Below are 18,538 nucleotides of genomic sequence, written 5' to 3'. Positions count from 1 at the left end.
GACATCTGGTTTCAACATGACAATTACCTTGATTAGTTTTTATATAAAAAGATTCTCCGCCACAGATTCTGAAACAGCATTTGAGCCAAGTGGAATTTTATTCATTTGTTTCAACATGGATATTGTTGCAGCATGTTAAAAGACAAAGTGATCCGTGAATCTCAGTAAATAACATAATACATCCAGTGTTTGGCATCTGCAATGATTCAGATTTCCTTCTGCTTCATTAAGTTTACAATAATGCCTACTTATTGAAGAGAACATCACTTCTCAAGATCCAGATTTAAAAGTACTGAATAGTGAAAAGTAAAATCAACTGTGTCCCAGGGTTAATGAAGTAAGTTTATTTGAAAGTTGATGAGAACCATTTCCAAGAGCACAGACGGAAAAGAGGAAGCAAGCCTGAGCTTCTATTTACACTTAAAACAGTGTAAGACCTTGTATCAAATACTTCTATTCAAGTGACGCTAGTGTACGCGGAGCACTATCCAAAGACAAAAACTATTTACATCATGAACAGGCCTATAACATGTTAGGAACACTTAATGCACAGGTGTGCCAGACTTAGGTCAAAACATTATTTGCATATCATTTGTTTCAATAAATCCATGAAGCAACAGGTTCAATATATTTACAGTTAAGGGACGATTTAGGCAAGTTGTCAAACAGACTGAAGGACAATTAGGAAATTCTCAAACACTGTTCTGTGGTTGTCCAAGCTTTCTGGCACTCTGTGTAATGTTCGTGCCTGGCAATCCCTGCCAGTCCTACATGTGAGGCTAAAACAAATAGGTAATATTCAAAGTTAGAATTTGACTTAAGTCTAAACAAACAAACAGGTCAACCAAAGCTCAAAACGTGTTAGTATAAAAAACTGAAATGGCTCAGACAGCATACAACATTAACAATGTCAGCTTGAATCCGATGTATTATATATATAAAAGAAAAAAAAAAAAACAAGTACTGCAAATCCTCTTTGGCGTAACTGGAAAATACAATCCGGTTTACCAACACAGTAAAGGCAACATGAAGAAGAGAATCATAGTTGAGGTCAATGATTTAGTTTCCATTTTTCTCCATACTCACTTGTGTTGACTGTAGCCACTGGGTTACACACACAGTGGGTGAAACCAAGGGATTTGTAGTATTAACACATGGACAGTATTATTAGCAGCAATAGAAAGTCTTGATTAGCCCAGTCTATCAAAACCACACAAGACACTTCCATGTTAAAGGTTAGGAATGAAATACCCACCATCAGCCTATCCCCTGTCAGGATACCTGATCAGACAGACATGGTGAAGGCACTCTTCAAATGAGGAGAGCATGAGGAAAACAGTCCGAGGACACACAGCAGCATCCTACAAATACTGAAGCTGGATGCGTCATAATCACAGAGGAAAGCACCATAATGGATGCCTGTGTGCTTGTTCTTTAGTGCAGTGAGATTAAGCTTCTGCTCGACAACTCAACATCATGTTCTCTTTGTTGTTCACAGTGTTTTGTGACCTTGAGTCGACGGAGATGAAACTGACACATTGTTAACATTGTACCTAGTGCAGTGAGCCAACTTGTGATAAAGATGTAGGAGGCACAGTAATAGTTCCGCAAAGGATCTTGTGGCACCGGCTCGGCCATCAGGAGTCATCGCTGGCACGCTTGCGGGACTGGTCACCTCTGGAAAACGAGGACAGCACATTAGTGGTTTAAGGCAAACCTTAACCCGTGTTATATTTATTAAGACTGTGATTAGCCTCCGAAAACTTACCGTGGAAATCCGTTCATGGAGAGTTCCATCTGTAGCTTCTGGTCATGAGCAGCGTAGTCAGACAGCAGAGACTCCACAGCAGGAGGGTTGATTTGGGGAATAAACCCAGAGAAGAGAGCTGGGGCTAACTGGGCCCATTCTGAAAGAGGAAACAGAAAATCTATTAAAAAGAAGAGCATGTGTGGAGCAGCTGATTCTGCTGGAGAAATAAATATATGTGTCAGTTTTGTTTGCTGTAGTGGAGAGAGAAAGACTGAATTAGCTTGTACTTAAGTGACATTTAAACAGATAATACATAGAAAAGCTTTCTGGCAGCAGAACAGGTAAGAACCACGAACGAAGCTCACCTGGTTGGAGGCTGTAGAGGCCTTTAACCACACTGGCCATTGTAGATGGCTGCACTTGAAATGGCATGGAATGAGCTTTGATGAGAAGAGCTGAACGAGAAAAAATAAAATAAATAAAAACACAAATATTTCAAAAGTGACTCCTACATGTTAGCAAAAGGGTCAGGTCTTCTGTAGATGCAGTTTTGTTGCACAGTCACAATTACAAGCAAAGGAACAGTTTTCAAAATTCACAACAGCCATCAGGGCTTCAAATGAAGAAATACACTCACGCATCAGTGTGTTCACATGTTTTTCTGCGACGTGATCAGCAAACAGCTTCATCAGATCGTCTCTTAGGTCTCTGTTCAGCTTTGACTCGATGTAGAACTTGTTCTGAAAACATTCAAAATGAAGAACTTGAGAGGCCAGCACAAAGGTGTTCAGGTTATGTATCAATATTTGTTGAATATGTGTTATATTTTAGAAAAAGATGCCCACCAAGTACATAAATACAGGAACTATACATTGAAGAGAAGCTGTGTATTGTGTCAGCGCAACATTGAAGTTCTCAATGAAGTTCTCAGGTGGGCTGGCCTGGAAAATAACAACAAAAGTGTTAGTTAATAGTGTCTGTATGTGCTGCATATGATGATCTCCTTGTATCTGGATTTACTTACTTCTAGATGGGTGGAGACGTGTTGAAGATGAGTTGTTATTTTTGATGTCAAATCATTGTAGAGCAGCTCAGAGTGCTGCTGACAAACACACTTGTAGATATAACTGAGAAAATAAAGTAAAAGACCAGTAAAGAAAAGCTGCATCTCAACTGAAACTACCAGTGATGTACGTGGCAACTTCATGGGTCTTAGCAGAAATCACATTCTGTAGAAAAAGCCGCACAAACAGCTCGTGTGTGTTTAATCAACATCCCTGAACGTGTAAAGTCTCACCTGTATATCTGTGCATAAGAAACAGAGATGTGGTCTGTGGGATTCTGAACCAGCAGACGGTCAATTGCCTTCTCCAGATTTGGCCAGTGGTTTTTCCGGTAGTCTTCTACTGCCATTGCATTCAGGACTGAGTGTAAAGAGGAGAGAGGAGGCCTCAGAAACCAACATTATCAGTGACCTGTCTGCCTGCCTGCCAGGAGCATCACTCTGTAGTCCCCCGGCAGCTCGGCCTGCTGTCGGGGGACTACAGGATTTCAGGCCCCGCTGCTTAAAGTCAACTTACGGAACTTGGAAGTAGAATCGAGGGTGAATTTTCCCTCGGCGGCGGCTGGCGGAGCCGTGCAGTCAGTCTCACTGACTTCGCTGTTCTCACTCCCTGAATCCGAGTCCATGAACTTTGACCCTCCGGTGCTGCCGGACCGTAGCTTCCCTCGTCGAGTCCCCGGTTCCCCTCCCGGTACCGGTGGGCAAACGGGCTGCGGGACCGTCGTTACATCCGACAGTCGGCTGCTAAGATACGTGCGGACTTTACCGCTGCTGCTCGCACAGTAGTTGTGGTTATGGTCGTCTTTTACGTCCAGACTATCATCCTCCATGGCCTCCATATTCACAACCGGACCTGTGTACCGAACCCTGGCGTCACTAGATAGCGATTAACATTTCAGATAACGAATAAAGATGAAGACAGAAACTGTCAACCGTCTTTGGTTGTGTCCATCTCGGATTTGGTGTTGTTGACTGAATTTTTACGACATGTCGTATCACAGGACAGTCGAGAGAAAGCAGGGAAATGTAGTTCCAACGACTGGATGAAGAAATGTTGCCAAGCCTAGCTTATTTGAACCGGTAAAAACAAATTAATGAACGTACTATCAACACATTGAGTAGTTTTATATTACGGTATTAGAGATTAAGCATAGAAAAATCATGTTACCGTACTACGCCTGAACAAACTAGTGACGTTTAGCTATAGAATCCCCCAAACGTTATCGACTACACAACGTTAAATGCTTACGTATTGTTCTGCTGTCTTAAAACACTTTCCTGAGAATAACAGGATAACAGTATCTAAACGAAATGCTACTCTCGCAGAAACCCTCTCACTCTAGTTAGTCTTTGAAAGAGGAAACAGGAACTGGCAGGGTGTGTTCAGTGGCGCTAGGTGACGCGCTTTTCACGCCTGCGCCATCACCTGGCAGGTGTGCTTGAAGTAACAGAAATGACTGGTCAGTGTTTTTCATTCTTGTTTTTACTGAGAACCCCAGGAGAAATAACAACTATAATGATGTAAAAATGTTTTTCCTTAAACCGTAAACAAAACATTACCTTGTAAATGGCATGTGAATTATGTTGGTGTAGACACTTATCCAACACATTGGCTCAAATATGTCCATCTACCAACACTTAATCTTTACAGGCAGCAGACTCCTCTGTATGATGAAGAAAATTGTTTTTTCTTTTGTTTTAACTCTATGAAAAGTGACAGGAGCAACAAAACCGGTTTTATAACAAGGAAAAAAGTGCTGCTTTTCAATGTGAACTCATTGAATATATTCCTAAGGCTTAATATTACAACTTAGTATAACTTCGTACAGATAAATCACCTACTCTTCGATGAGTATGTCTCACATCAGAGTATAAAAATAAGAGGCTTGACCATAAAAAAGTAGCTGCCACATGTCAGAAGGAACACCTTGTCAATAGTTATATTTTTCTTCCAAGATTTAAATGACAGGTTAAACATACAAAGCTTGTGACAACGTAGGAGCGCGTTGATGAAGTGTTCTTTGGTCTAAAATTAAAGAGTACTGTTCCTTTTTCCAGCATTTACCCTCAGGAAAGAGCAGAGCTGAACTTTTTATATTGCAAGTTAGAATGATGCCTTCAAGTAAACCGTCTGAAGATTTATGTATGTGTCTGAAACTCATAGTACCCACTATTTAGCAGGCAGTAGGTTTACATATTTACATGTTTCCCAGTGGTAACAAGAACCAACTCTGAAACACATCATTAGATCACAGTTGACATCACACTATGGGCTGAGATTCACATTTGAAGCCTTTCCTTATAATGACTGCGATTTAGGAATTAAAGCTTAATCTAGTGTTGCATTTGTGGTATGCCGCAGTAGATGAGAGAATCAGCTAAATTTCTGAAAATGTAAATGCAAAATCAGACTAGCACATGGAAAGAAATCCTAAAAAAGAAAAAACACAACTACTGCATTCTATTTAGTAAGTAGCATACAGTATGAGGTTTCAGACACAATGCATGTGACCAAAGTGGGCACAGAAAAAAAACAAGGAAAAAAAAAAACTTGATGCATATTCACACAAAGTTGTCACGCAATTTCAACTTTATGAAAAATAATAGTAAGGTTGATGAGTCAAAAATATACGAAACATATATATATATAAAGACAATTAGTGCTTTGTTGACAGGGTACTTTACATTTAAAGGTGTGTGGTGCTCTGTGTCTTTTCAGTATTGTCTGTCTGCACACTTGATGTGGCCTCATTGGCTAAAGTGTGTTGTATTGTGTCTCTGAGGCATGTGTCTCCATCTGCTGCTGCTGCTAGTGCATCCGCTTCGTCTGGCTCACTGTCCTCTTCCATCCCGTCTGCACTGCACTCAGACTCGTCACTGTCGCTGCCACAAGAGCTCGACGTCTCATCTTCAGATTCGGAGTAAACCTCAGCCCCATGAAAGACATAGTGATTCGGTGCTTGGAACAGATACTGGCCTGCTGTGGGAAACAATACAAACAATTTATTAAGCTGGAATCAATATTTGGAGAAAATCATTATCTACTCCACAACTTTGGCATTTATAATAGGCTTACTCTCAAGGCGTTTGCTGATTGGACTTCTGTTGATTCGACTCATCCAGCATCTTCTACGAAATTCAAGGTTGGAGGTTTGGCTCTTAACTTCAGCGGCCTCCTCTTTTGGTGCGTCGTCTGCTGGTATCTCTGAAGGCTCGGCTGTCCCTTCACTGGGACACTGGGCATTTGGACAAGGCTCTGGAGGTGTAACATTATTACCAGCAGTCTCTGTGGCATTCAGACTTTCTGTCTCCTCTGAAGGCTTAGTTACTGAGTCTGTACTGTGCTGCTTCTGCTCCTCCTGAGCTGTGTCGCTGGAAGCAGGCAAGGCCTCGCTTGGTGGTTGTTCTGGTAACCGTGGGGGTTTCTCTGTGATCTCAGTGAGTCTTACAGTGTTGTAGCAGAGCTGCTCAAAGTCTCCACCCAATCGATGACAGAGCTCGTTGACAATGACATCACAGTCCCCGAGTAACTCTACATCGAAGTTGAGGTGAGGCAGCTGCTCCCTATTGATCAGGACCTGAGGCACTTCATGAGGAATGGAGTCTGGATGGGATGAAGAAGAGAAAACAGTTATGTATTACATGTTTACATTAACTGCAAGCACAATGGAAAAATGCTGGTTATTGCATGCATCTTATAGAAGAAATCCATTCATTTGACGAAACCATACTTGGGATGAGGGCAACTGGTCGGACTTTAAGAGAAGAGCCAATGACTATCAAGAGGTCCACCTCATCTTTATCCTGCTTCATGGCTCTGTGGAACATTTCTGGAAGATTCTCTCCAAAGAAGACGATGTCAGGTTTCATGATTGCCAAGGGAATATCTGGACACCGTCGACAACGAGGGACAACCTGCAAGAAGAATTTATCTTATTAGCACTATAAAAGAATATGGTGTTAAAGGAACGCAATGCCAAATGTCCTCCTTACTTTGGTAGGGGGTTGCATATCTATAAAATCCACAATATTAGCTAATGTCTTCTTAGCAGGCAGCTGTACACCCCTGATTTACTTCCACAAGTGACTGACAGATGTACTATCATGGATGGTGCAAAATCTCTGAATAGACCTGTTCATGCAGATGTTTCATTTTATTCTTTCTGTTGGTGGGTGTCACTACAGTCAGTTTGAGCTTGAGCTGATAACCACATGTCACATTTTAAAGTATGTTCATTACATATGAAAAAAACTAAAAATACGTATAAAATATAAAATACACATTTTCATTCTTACCCCTGATGAAATGTATTAAGCAAACAGCTTTAACAAGTATTTGACATCGAACCAACCCACTACACACATTATTTATAGTGTGTTAATGACGATGGACAAACTACCTGAAAAACATTTTCATTGTCATTAATATAACACCACCACTAGAATCTCAAAAATGACTGTAGAGTTATTGACACTGGTTGATGCTTATAGTGTTTTAACTGCACCATGTTTGGGCAATACTGATGACACTCATCTATCAGAGTATAGATTAAGAACTTAATATATCATTTTGCAGCATAAATAAAATTCAGACCCTTTTCATTGAAGAGACTTTGAATTCTCAAAGCAGGAAAATGACAGGTGGAGCTCATTACATAAACCATGGCCCCCTTCCAGCAAATGATGCAACACAGTGCAGCGATTAATAATTATTTGTTACCCCTGTGTCAAAGCGTCCAAATTGCTCCTCCTGGTCATGTTTGCCCCAACCCTGGAGTGGCACTTCAGTGCTAACACAAGTGTATGACATACACAAGACATCTTACAGTCACCAAATGTACACTGATCAGCCACCTACGGCTCTGTAAGAGTTTTGACTGGAAGTTGATTGTTAAGGAGTTTTTTAATGCACTGACCCTGAAATTCTAGATGTTACTGTTGGACAACACAGTTTGTACATTTTCATTTAAATTGTTGCAGCTGTTTCTTAACATGCATAGTATGTAATAGGCTTCAGGATTTGTGGGGAATACTTCAATAAAATGGCAGTGTCTTGTGACTTTGATGACGTGGTATCCAACAGTACATTAAAATGTGTTATCCTGGATCAGTTTGTAATGCATAAATACCTGGTTAAAGATGTCTTCCCTTACAGCCTCACAATCCACTTTGTGTTTACAGACGAGACAGGACGCAGTTGCAAACGACCCTGAAATAAAAGCATTATTTTATTTTCACTATCACCACAGACAGAACTATATACAAACTAAGATTCAGGATTAGCTGTATCACTTACCATGACACTGGATAATCCGCTGAACTCCAGCCACTTGTTCTAATGTATCAATGTTTTGTGTGTAATTGCGAAGCAGTTTCCCTTGCTTATCCAACATAGATATAAATTTGTGACAGGGTGAAGGCTGGAACTGACCAGGGTAGATCTCCTGTAACAAAGAGGATGCATTCAGCACTAGTGGACAGAAACCAAAGCTTGCTACATATCAGCTCTGTTGTGGCTTCACTGCACCCTTCATCTTTTCAACTGTTTAAATCCTGGTTGAGCTTAGTCTCGGAACATAAACTGGAGCTTTTAACACCAAATAAATACAAATGCAGCACAGTGGCTGAAGGACAAGTTGTACTTGCTCTCCAAAAGTTCAATGTTATGACAGCAGATGCCTCTGAATTTGATGAAGCCTCAAAATGTTCACAGCAGAGAATCTTTTAGAGAATGTTATCCTAGAAATTGAAGTAAACAAGTTCAAAATCCTCTCTTAAAACATTTTGTAAGCACCAAACACATTTTCTGCACACAAGGATCTGGTGCACCATATATTATCACATTAAAAGCTTTTGTTCATAGACCTTTCTTCAGTCAAAGGGCATGTATCTCATCTCATACCCAAGGATAAACATTGTTTCATATTAGTACTATAAAGTGTAAGAGCTACAAAAATGGAAGCTACAGGATACTATGTATAATGATGCACACTCTTCTAAAGTCATGCACCTGGAATACACAGATGTGCTTGTATGATGCTTGCATGTATATATTACTTTTCATTACTTTCTGTGTGCAGATATCTGTAACACCTTGCAAAGGTTCATATGAGCATATTTAGTTTTGAATACATAACTAAAAAAAAAGTTTATTATCTTATTACACCAAACACTTGGATCTTAGTTGCAGGCAATCAAATCATTTTTCAATATTTTGTGATCAACTTTGAGTCTGCACACAAGTAAGTGGACACGATGAACAAACCTTAGCAAACTTGAAAAAGGGTCTTGGGTCCCGTCTGAAGTATTCAATATCAAACATAGCTTGGGGGTCTGGAAGATCTGGGAAATCTACAGCGAGCCGTGCATAAATTCCATCTCTGGAACGAAAGTCTGGTATTCCACATGAAACGGACACCTATAAAAAGAGAATACAAGCTGACTTAATAACATTAACACTGCTACTAAGTATTAAATCAAAACACATGGTAATCTTAAATATCTGTATACTTTATAGTACTACCGTAGATGCATACCCCAGCACCAGTCAGCACAAGGATCCTTTTACTTTCATGGAGTAGCCTAACCACGTCTTCTAAAGTGTTGATGTCCTTTCGCTTTTTTCTTTTTGGAGGTTCTGAGATGTTGATGATGATCTGCCACAATGTCATGTCGTCTAAGTCTGGTGGAAGTACAGTCTCAGGCAGCAAATCCCTCAGGATGGTCCTTGGGTCGGTCTCTCTGATGTGTTGCTGGATGAAGCTGTAGGAACCTGGCCAAGAATACAACATCTCAGTATGTCTTGTATTCCCAATATGTATATCCTGTACCAATGCTTTAACACTTTCATAGTTACAAACTACACACTATCAGAGGAGTGTTAAAAGCTGCTGCAGTTTGTGGCCAAGTGCTTACCTATTTGCGGTTGAGGAGTCCAGTCGCTGGAGCTTGCGTGCGAGGATCTGTCATCTTCCTCGTTGATGTGGTCCGGTGTGACAGCCAGACCGTTGGAGGGGAGATCATCGCGTTCAAGAAAATCTGAGCACAGAGAAATATGGGAAATGAACAAATAAAACCAGAGCTAAGTGGCGCCTATCTCTGATAACCACTATCATCAGTTAAAATCACTTTCCATGACAACAACTTCAGTGTGGTGACGTTAAGTGAACGTTGGTGGGAAACAGATATAAATCTTCTAATAAATGCTAAGTTGCTATCAAAGTTTAGAGCCGTGAGTCAGTTTTCTCTTCACTTCCCAGCGTTAACTTAAAGAAAAGGGTAAGTGTTCGTCTTGAGAAGTACACACCTCCTATCAATCACACATTTTATCTAGTGCGTGTAACGTTAGCTAATTAACGTTAACTTATTTTCTCTTTCAAATTTAGCTAACTCGCCGGTTAAGTTGGTAAAACAAGCACTGCCCGCTTTGAGCTGCGTAAATACTGAAGCTTTGTTAAACTGCCCGCCTGTTTTCATACCAGCACCCTCCTCGGTTGTCCCAAGTACAGCGCTGTCGTCAAGCTTCATGACTGGTTTGTGCGGCTCGGAGACCAGCAGTCCCAGTCCATTGTTGTCTCCGCCTAGCGCTGCTGGGGCCTGCTCTACCGCCATCACCGGCTTTGCTTCCTTCTCCGCTGGCTGCGCACAATTCACCGCCGCCTCCCAGCTCTCTGTGTCCGCAGAGACGCATGAGAATTGATCTGCTTCGGTTCCTTTGAACCCGTAGTTCGTTCCGGGACTGATTTTCGACCTTTTCGCGGCAGGTTCGTCCATTTCGGAGGCGCCTGAAAAGCCCGTTCCGAGACTGTTCTCTCCGTCCGCCATCTTCAGCCCGCAGAGCCGCTGAGCAGAGCCTTCCTCTCGGACAGCTGGCTCATTTGCATAGCGCACGTGACCCGTTCTCCACCAGTAGTCACGACTGGAACGTCCCCCCGGTACATCGATGACATAAAACCATAACAAAATATTGATGCCTTCAAACACTGTCTGGTGAATTTTGCGCAAATGTAAAAGGTTGTGAATAACATCACAAAGTTTTAAGTAAAGTGCAGACATCAAATATTTATCATAGTAGACTGTGAGCCATATCAACAAACACCATTTATAACTTTTGCATTAAATGTACAAGTTGAAATTTTAATTACAAGCTCAATCACATGCCTCATGCAAATGTATCCTTGTCATTTTACCATCTATGCCACCTGCCGTGTAGTCCAGTCATCAGAGTATGATTTTATTACACAGTCATTCATTATGTTTTCTAATTTTTTAAGGCTACCTTTGCCATTGTTTCATGCCTGTAAGAATTTTCGAATTTTGTGGGACTTTTAGTCAGACACTTGAATGCACCATACGTCATATGGTTAAAAAGGACAGCTCAGTTTTGCCCACAACTCAGGAGAGAATTCCCTTGATACTTGTAAGCGTTTAGCATTCCCTCCGCTAATTACCCAGCGCTAGCTGACAAAATAATTACAAGATAAACTTGTGAGTGAGTGAGCCACAGCAGCGGGGCGGGGAGTCCATCAGCAACCTGAGCCAAACAGAGCTGTGATCCAGGGTAACAGACGAGCTGTTCCGCTACAGAAAACCATACACATTTCCCCGACAGATTTTATGGAGGCTATTTTGAACTGCAAACCAGAGGAATTGGAGGATTATTACGGGTTATTGGGCTGCGATGAATTGTCGTCGGTAAGTTCTGGCCAGTGGGTTTAGGCTCAGCCTATTTGCTGGGTGACAATGATTGTGTTGATCTACAAACCAAAATGTACTGTAATAAAAGCTGAGAAGTGGACGATAATAGAATATGCTGAATGTACGCAAACGATCAGCAATTTGTAAATTGTTGAATTGAAAGATTGATGAATTATGTATACACCAGAGGTTAGTTTGAGCCAACAGATACCTGTTGATGCTTCAGCTAAAGATGTCAGGAACTCGTGCGTCATCCAGAGCCTCCGTTGAGCTAGTATTTGGGCTCTGTGATTCACTCATTAAACATGTCCACATGTGTAATAGATGTAATACACGTTCAGCATTATATTTCATATTCAGATCATTAACAGTAGAAAGTATGACAACAGCAACTTCCGTGATGGGAACATCAATATGCATCTATAATAGACAAAATTGACAGTAACGGTAATGGTGATATGATACATTAAAATGTTTACATTGTTGGTACACTGAGAACAATGTTTAATTTGAGCAGTAAACAAATGCATTTGAAGGCCACAAAATAAACGAAACCAAATGATGTCCTTCAAAAATAGAATAAGTGACTGATTCCTGAAGTACATATATTTATATTGGCAAAAGTACATTATATGTATTTAATCTGTTTGCAGACTGAACAGATTATCAATGAATACAAGATCCGAGCCTTGGCGTGTCACCCAGACAAACACCAAGGCAACCCAAGAGCAGGTAAATATGCTGACCACTGCTGTAACACTCTGGTGTGTGTTTAAAAAAAAAAAAAAAAAAAACTCTGACAAATAAATAGAAAAACATATAATAAAACACTTTACATAACCAGAAGTGTGATCTGGAGTCAAGATGAAGCCAGCCTTTTATTTTATTACCTTTTTAATGATGTTTTTTGTCATTGTATCTCAATTTTTCTTACTTATCCCACAGTCAGTGCCTCTTTCTGATGTCTTGACTTCAAAGCAAATTATGTTAATGGAGAGCTACTTACAGCTGCATACAAAGAAGAGGGAATTTATTTCTCTTAATTCTGTAAGCATAATGTTCCATCTTAGACCCCTGATCATTTCTTTTTTTTGTGACAGTGGCAGATTTTCAAAAACTGCAAGAAGCCAAAGAGGTTTTATGCAATGAAAACAAAAGGAAAAACTATGACCTGTGGAGAAGAAGTGGTGTCACTATTTCATTCCACGACTGGCAAGCCTTGAATGACTCCGTAAAAACTGTATGTGATGTATTTTATCTGGTATAGCTTTTTAAAAAATACTGTGTAATCTGTATGGGAAGAATTCCCAGTGATACATTTGGTCACCTGTTTGCAGTCAATGCACTGGGCTGTGAGAGATAAGAAGGAGCCGATGCTGGAGGCGTCAAAAGCAGAAATCCCGAACACTTCCCAAGCAGAGGACTTTCACTGTGAGCAGGAGGCATATGATGCCATGCCATCCTCAAGTAAGTATATTTCAAATTGTTCAAAAGCACTGGAAAGTACAGAAACCTGAATTAGCTTTTATTTGAAATACTCCTGAAGAGCCAAACACAACATTGAAAAAAAATATATGAGCATCTAATCCTGCATAATATAGCCTAGAAATGAAATATGAAGCTAGGAATTAACTTGAATATGTCCTCAATAAATTTAGATTAATATGTGTTGAATATAACTAAAATGACAATATTTGTAGTTGAGATCTTGATTTATAGAACAAATATAGCAGGTGAACGAGGTGAACAAAAAGCCTTTATTTTTCATGGAGATGTACCAGCATCTGTTCTTATTAATTATACATTGATACAATTTTCCTGCACATTTTGGATTTTAAATATGGAAAAATGTCACATATGCATCTGCAGTAGTGGTGGAAGAAATATTTGGCTGCTTTTAAGAAGGAAAAATTTCATACCACAGTGTAAAAATACTCTGTTACAAATAAAATTCCAAAATTAAAAAATTTGCTTCAGTAAACTACTTAAGTTTTGCCAACAACGTCCTTAAAATAAGGGAGTGGCTTTTCAGGGGACAGAAATACTGTTGTTCAGCAGTGCCCCTAGCATCCTTACATACCTCCTCCATACTTATAAGGTAAGGTCACCCCAGAGAGGCACTTGATAATCAGAGGAGCACTCTGGGTAACTAGAAGAAAAACTGGGGCTGCTTAAGAGCCACTCTGGTGTAGCATTTGGTCCATAGAATATTTTTCAAAAAAAGGGGGGCACTTTGGCACTTCCATAAAAAAGGTATTTTTTTCCTCACACTCTTTTTTGGAAAGCGTTCCACTTTAATGCACTGACCTTTGAGAATTTGAGTCCAGAAAAGTACAGGGAGCATTTCTCTTCAGTCCGTAAACACTTAGGAGAGCGTTTCTTTCTGGTTTAGATGCTTTGTTATTGTGATGTTTATTCTAGTGAAGGACCATTTGTAGCTTTAGACTCTAGTTTTCCATATGTTTCATTCAGTTTTCCTCATTAGTGCAGAGGGCTGCAGCTGGACCTGCTGCTTCTCTGTTCCAGTTTACTGAGTTGGCCTGTGGTCTGAGAGAAAGATCAGTCCTTTCTAGATGGTTAGATGGAGACATTAAAGTAGAAACAGCTGCCACACTGAAAGTTAAACAATGCTGCGTTTCTGTGCAGATCTGTCCTGAGTGATTTTCTTCAAAAATGTTTCTACTAGTTGTTACATCAGTTAAATTGTAAATCTCATCTTTATGAACTCATAATCATTATACAATAAAAGGTGATAGTATTACATTAATAAAGTTGAATGATTTGACAATACTTAACACATTATATCAGCAGATCTGATCTTGTTCTCCTGTTCAGGTTTCACTTTCTAACAACAAGGTGTATCTATTGTTTACAAGAGTATTAAATCCAATAACATATCAAATCCAATTAACAGACTTTTCATCTTCACTGTTTAGGTGATCACTGCCATCGGCGTTTCCGTTGGGCCGCTGACTCTCCATCAAGCCTACTGCAGAAGTTCAGAAATTATGAAATCTAAATATATCACCGGTTATATTTTGTTTAAATGTTGTGTTTTTGTCTCCTTGTTGTCACTTACTAACACGAGACCCTGGTAACTGTGATGTCAGTGTGTGTGAATATAATCTGGCTGTAACTGTGTCTGTTACACATGTGAAATATTTTGTCTCATGAAAATCTGATAGTTGAGTATTAAATTAGGTGAATGATATATGTTGTTATTTGTCTTGCACAGTCCTTAACCATGTTCACTAACACACTGGAGATTGGAGAACCATGCCTGCTACTGGAGTACCCGAATGCTGTAATGTGTATTTTTGTGCAGTTTAGTTCACAATGTTGGGAACATAAAACCGAAACATGACAAGTCCATTATTTCCTTATGTGCATCATTTGAAGTCTTCAGCTGTAATGAAGAACATAAAAATCATTACTTCAGTCGGAAACAGAACATCCAGTTAGCTACTTTTGTGCATCTGCATGGCATCATTACGGCTGCAGTGATTTACAGTTTAAATATAGAACCACTGACTTCCGTCTTTGCATAGCTGGCATGAAGTGTTGTCAGAAGTAATTCAAATCATCCAGCAAAATCAGATTTACTTGGAGGTTTGTGGAAACAAATGTTGCAACCAACTGGCAGATGACATATCCTTATATCAAGTCAAACCTTTGTTATAATTGTAAAGTTTAGTTAGTGACCAGATCATATGAAACAGAGACTGGATTCCAAATGTTACATGTAATCAGGTTTAACGGTCCAGAAATTAGTAACAAAACTGGAATTGTTGCTGTTATTTACTATTTCTCATATAACACCATAAGGATTGTTTTGAGTATATACTGTCTTCATGTCAGCTGTACTGCAAGTGGTCTTAGATGTATGAAGGCTGGCTTCACACTATATGTCTTATCTTTAGTCATCCACGTTGTAAATCATGCAATAAGGACTGAACGAGATGCAGTAAGTTAAATAAAGACTGAGAGACTAGGGAGTAAATACAGGAACAGAACAATGATGAAGTTATATTGATTTAAAAAAGTAGATTAGATCTGAATATTGATCAACTGATAATTCTGAAGGTAGAATGAACTGAAATTAATATGTCGTCTGTAAATTTAAATAAATGTGTGCGATATGATTAAAATGACAATATTTGTAGCAGTCTACATATAGTTTTAAAATGTCATCACCATCTATATGATTCTGCACTGTCCTTCAGTGGTAGATGTTAAATGCCATAACCCTAACCCTAACCCAAAGAAGAGAGGCCTGCTTACTTAACAAATGTATCCAACAATAAACATCTTCACAGATACTGCTTGAGTCTGTGGTTGATTAATAGCAGAAATAGAGCATCAAGTGAACAAAAAGCCTTTGCTTTTCACGGAGATGTACCAGCATCTTTTTTTATTATTTTATACATTGTTACAATTTTCCTGCACATTTTGAATTTTACATATGGAAAATGTCACATATGCACCTGCAACATTGGTGGAAGAAATATTTGGCTGCTTTTATGAAGGAAAATGTTCATCCCACAGTGTAAAAATACTAATACAATTCAATAAATACAAATAAAATTCCCAAATTCAAAATGCTGGCAAATAATGATAAATAAAACTAAAAAGAAATAAAACTACTCAGTATAGAGAGCAAATTCTAACCACTTATTTTACTGTTTGATATTCTTTATTCAGTAATAATACACCATATTTTGTATAGGGATCATATAATTTGTATTTAAAATCTTAAAGTAACAACACACCCATCTTCTCCTCATAAAAAATTAATACATGTATATATATATATATATACAGTGGAATAAAAAGAACAGCATTTCTCTCTGAATTATTGTGGATGTGTAGTTTAAAATAGAATTGGCCTTAAGAAAAGTACAAATATTACTAAATAGTCGACTATTTAGTACTTTACTTTCTACCAGAGTTGACTTTGACATAGGGACATATACGTTCACTGAAGAAAACCATGAAAGATTCTATAAATGCAGATATTTGTAAGGAAAGTTTGCACATTAATGACTTGAGGCAATGAAGCAGCAGCAGGTTGATTCTGCCAATAACAGTATAGTCACATACATAATCAAATGTTTTACAGGTGTGCCGGGGGGTGGGGCTACATTTGGTTCTAAATGGCGGATAAAACCATCAGCACTTACATATTCACATCATAAGGCTACTGCGTTAGCTTCATAATGTGCCATCACGTACTGAAAGCTGGCCAAATGCTACATAACCTTCACCAACAGATGGCGCCAGACTTTTTGATGACGTCACTTTTGTAAAAGCTAAAAGCACCATAAGCGTGTGTGCTTCTCGCCGGGTGCGGTGGCGCGCGCCTGTAATCCAAGTCACTGGGAGGCTGAGGCTGGCGGATCGTTTGAGCTCAGGAGTTCTGAGCTGCTGCGGACTATGCCGATCGGGTGTCCGCACTAAGTTCGGTATCGATATGGTGCTCCCGGGGGAGCCCGGGACCACCAGGTCGTCTAAGGAGGGGTGCACCGGCCCAGGTCGGTAACGGAGCAGGCCAAAGCCCCCGTGCCGCTCAGTAGTGGGATCGCGCCCGTGAATAGACGCTGTAGTGCAGCCTGAGTAATACAGCGGGACCCAGTCTTTTTAGACTCCTTATACTGATGGACAAACAACCGGGACACACACACGGTCAAATATCACGTCTTTATATGTTACTGCAGCTTCTTTATCTTCTTATTTCCTCAGAAAGCAGAGCTGTTTGTTGGTCCTGCAGCGCCTCCACCTGGAGTAGAGGAGCAATCACCATCAATCACATTAAATATAATTGTGGGGGAGGTGTTAGAGGGTAGGATGTAAAGCGCTCTTTAGCTGTTATTTCATAGTGTGGAGAAAACTCTTTTATCCCCCCGAGAAGTTGTTGGTGTCACACTATTGCATGAGTAAGAGTATGGTACAGGTTAAACCAACGGACAATGTGAAGAAGCTGCAACACAGCTGCTGATTACAGAAAGTGTTGTGGAAGCCAAAGACTGTAAAGAGACAGATAAAGAAGAGTCCGTTCCTTGTTTATCGTTTGATAATGTTTAAAGCTGGAATAAAATCAGCCAAAGGAGAAAATCCTGCTGATATTTATTTTAGTCAATATTCACCATAGAGGGTGTAGGGACTGTATATTACCAAAAGATGGAGCTACATCTCCTAAAATCCAAATTCTCAAAAGATTTTCGACAAACATCGATGTTTTACGTCATATGAGGTTCAATTTTAATTAGTGAATCAAATTAGTATTTACAAACTAAACGCTAAATGACAGATTTCAGGGCGTGCCTAAACTGTCTTCCTCTTCCAAGAGTGGTAGATGTCAGCGGTCAGCACATACAGGGAGTCCCAGGAGGCGATGCTGATTCATCTGAACAGGCAGCAGAGCAATCATGGCTGACTGGCTGTTGCCAAAGGGCAGAGGAAAAACAGCTGATGCAACATTTCAGGAGCCTGCTGTAGATAACAGGGATAAAAGAGAGGTGTTGGAAAAGAGCGATGTATGAAGAAATGAAGGAGATCCTGCATAATCTAACTGACAATAACTTGGCATTAGCCTGTATTTTTTAAAAGTCTACACACAGTACCTACAATAAACATCTGTCCAAATCATTTAGCTATTGTGCTGAAAAACGAAATTAACGGCACCTTTTATCAAGAGAGTCTAGGAATACTGGTAATACTTGGACATCTGGATTGATAACACAACCTTTTGATTTTTATTGAGTATGTAAGAAGTAGTACGTTTTTTAATATGTAAGACTTATAGAACTTTGAATTCTGAAGTGTTCCAACCGTGCACATATTGCATCACACTGTTGTAGAGTGAAAATGATGACATGTGAGTTTATGTCAGGAGTGTTGAGAGCATTTTAAAAAAAAAAAAAAGCCAAATCAAAGGAACTTTGTTTCCAGTCAGGTGGGTGTCTGTGTGGGGCAAAGTATCTGACAGTACGTAGGCTTGGAAAAGAAATAAAAATGTATGCATATATTCA

The 18,538-nt window shown here is 39.6% G+C and overlaps 3 protein-coding genes across 3 annotated transcripts; 1 reads left to right on the top strand and 2 right to left on the bottom strand.

Annotated features, from left to right (window-relative positions):
• Positions 1-66: 66 nt before the first annotated feature.
• On the bottom strand, positions 67-4,172 carry cacul1 (CDK2 associated cullin domain 1). Its single transcript, XM_056394772.1, has 8 exons — positions 3,331-4,172; positions 3,048-3,174; positions 2,775-2,877; positions 2,596-2,691; positions 2,388-2,490; positions 2,116-2,205; positions 1,769-1,907; positions 67-1,677 (listed from the first exon to the last, which is right to left on the bottom strand). Exons 1-8 carry the CDS (start codon positions 3,650-3,652, stop codon positions 1,638-1,640), a joined length of 1,020 nt encoding a protein of 339 aa, XP_056250747.1. The 5' UTR covers positions 3,653-4,172; the 3' UTR covers positions 67-1,637.
• Positions 4,173-4,278: 106 nt separating this feature from the next.
• sirt1 (sirtuin 1) lies at positions 4,279-10,677 on the bottom strand. Its single transcript, XM_056394771.1, has 9 exons — positions 10,292-10,677; positions 9,729-9,851; positions 9,350-9,585; positions 9,079-9,231; positions 8,110-8,257; positions 7,943-8,022; positions 6,545-6,728; positions 5,890-6,417; positions 4,279-5,793 (listed from the first exon to the last, which is right to left on the bottom strand). Exons 1-9 carry the CDS (start codon positions 10,635-10,637, stop codon positions 5,501-5,503), a joined length of 2,091 nt encoding a protein of 696 aa, XP_056250746.1. The 5' UTR covers positions 10,638-10,677; the 3' UTR covers positions 4,279-5,500.
• Positions 10,678-11,170: 493 nt separating this feature from the next.
• On the top strand, positions 11,171-15,829 carry dnajc12 (DnaJ (Hsp40) homolog, subfamily C, member 12). The gene is made up of 5 exons (XM_056394546.1): positions 11,171-11,507; positions 12,164-12,242; positions 12,611-12,750; positions 12,848-12,977; positions 14,447-15,829. Exons 1-5 carry the CDS (start codon positions 11,430-11,432, stop codon positions 14,527-14,529), a joined length of 510 nt encoding a protein of 169 aa, XP_056250521.1. The 5' UTR covers positions 11,171-11,429; the 3' UTR covers positions 14,530-15,829.
• The last annotated feature ends 2,709 nt before the right edge of the window (positions 15,830-18,538 follow it).

Source organism: Seriola aureovittata, chromosome 14, assembly GCF_021018895.1.
Source record: "Seriola aureovittata isolate HTS-2021-v1 ecotype China chromosome 14, ASM2101889v1, whole genome shotgun sequence".
In the NCBI taxonomy this organism is placed as follows: Eukaryota; Metazoa; Chordata; class Actinopteri; order Carangiformes; family Carangidae; genus Seriola; species Seriola aureovittata.
Note: the sequence above shows the minus strand (reverse complement) of the source record. Positions and strands in the feature narration are given on the sequence as shown.

Coding starts and splice junctions, on each gene's coding strand:
- cacul1 (XM_056394772.1), bottom strand. CDS start 3,652: ATGGAGGCCATGGAGGATGATAGTCTGGACGTAAAAGACGACCATAAC. Junction 2,491..2,595: donor TTCCTGTATTTATGTACTTG/GTGGGCATCTTT, acceptor GAATGTTTTCAG/AACAAGTTCTACATCGAGTC. Junction 1,678..1,768: donor TCCATGAACGGATTTCCACG/GTAAGTTTTCGG, acceptor CTCGTTTTCCAG/AGGTGACCAGTCCCGCAAGC.
- sirt1 (XM_056394771.1), bottom strand. CDS start 10,637: ATGGCGGACGGAGAGAACAGTCTCGGAACGGGCTTTTCAGGCGCCTCC. Junction 9,852..10,291: donor GACAACCGAGGAGGGTGCTG/GTATGAAAACAG, acceptor CTCTGTGCTCAG/ATTTTCTTGAACGCGATGAT. Junction 6,418..6,544: donor ACCAGTTGCCCTCATCCCAA/GTATGGTTTCGT, acceptor CATCCCATCCAG/ACTCCATTCCTCATGAAGTG.
- dnajc12 (XM_056394546.1), top strand. CDS start 11,430: ATGGAGGCTATTTTGAACTGCAAACCAGAGGAATTGGAGGATTATTAC. Junction 12,243..12,610: donor CCAAGGCAACCCAAGAGCAG/GTAAATATGCTG, acceptor TTTTTGTGACAG/TGGCAGATTTTCAAAAACTG. Junction 12,751..12,847: donor TGAATGACTCCGTAAAAACT/GTATGTGATGTA, acceptor ACCTGTTTGCAG/TCAATGCACTGGGCTGTGAG.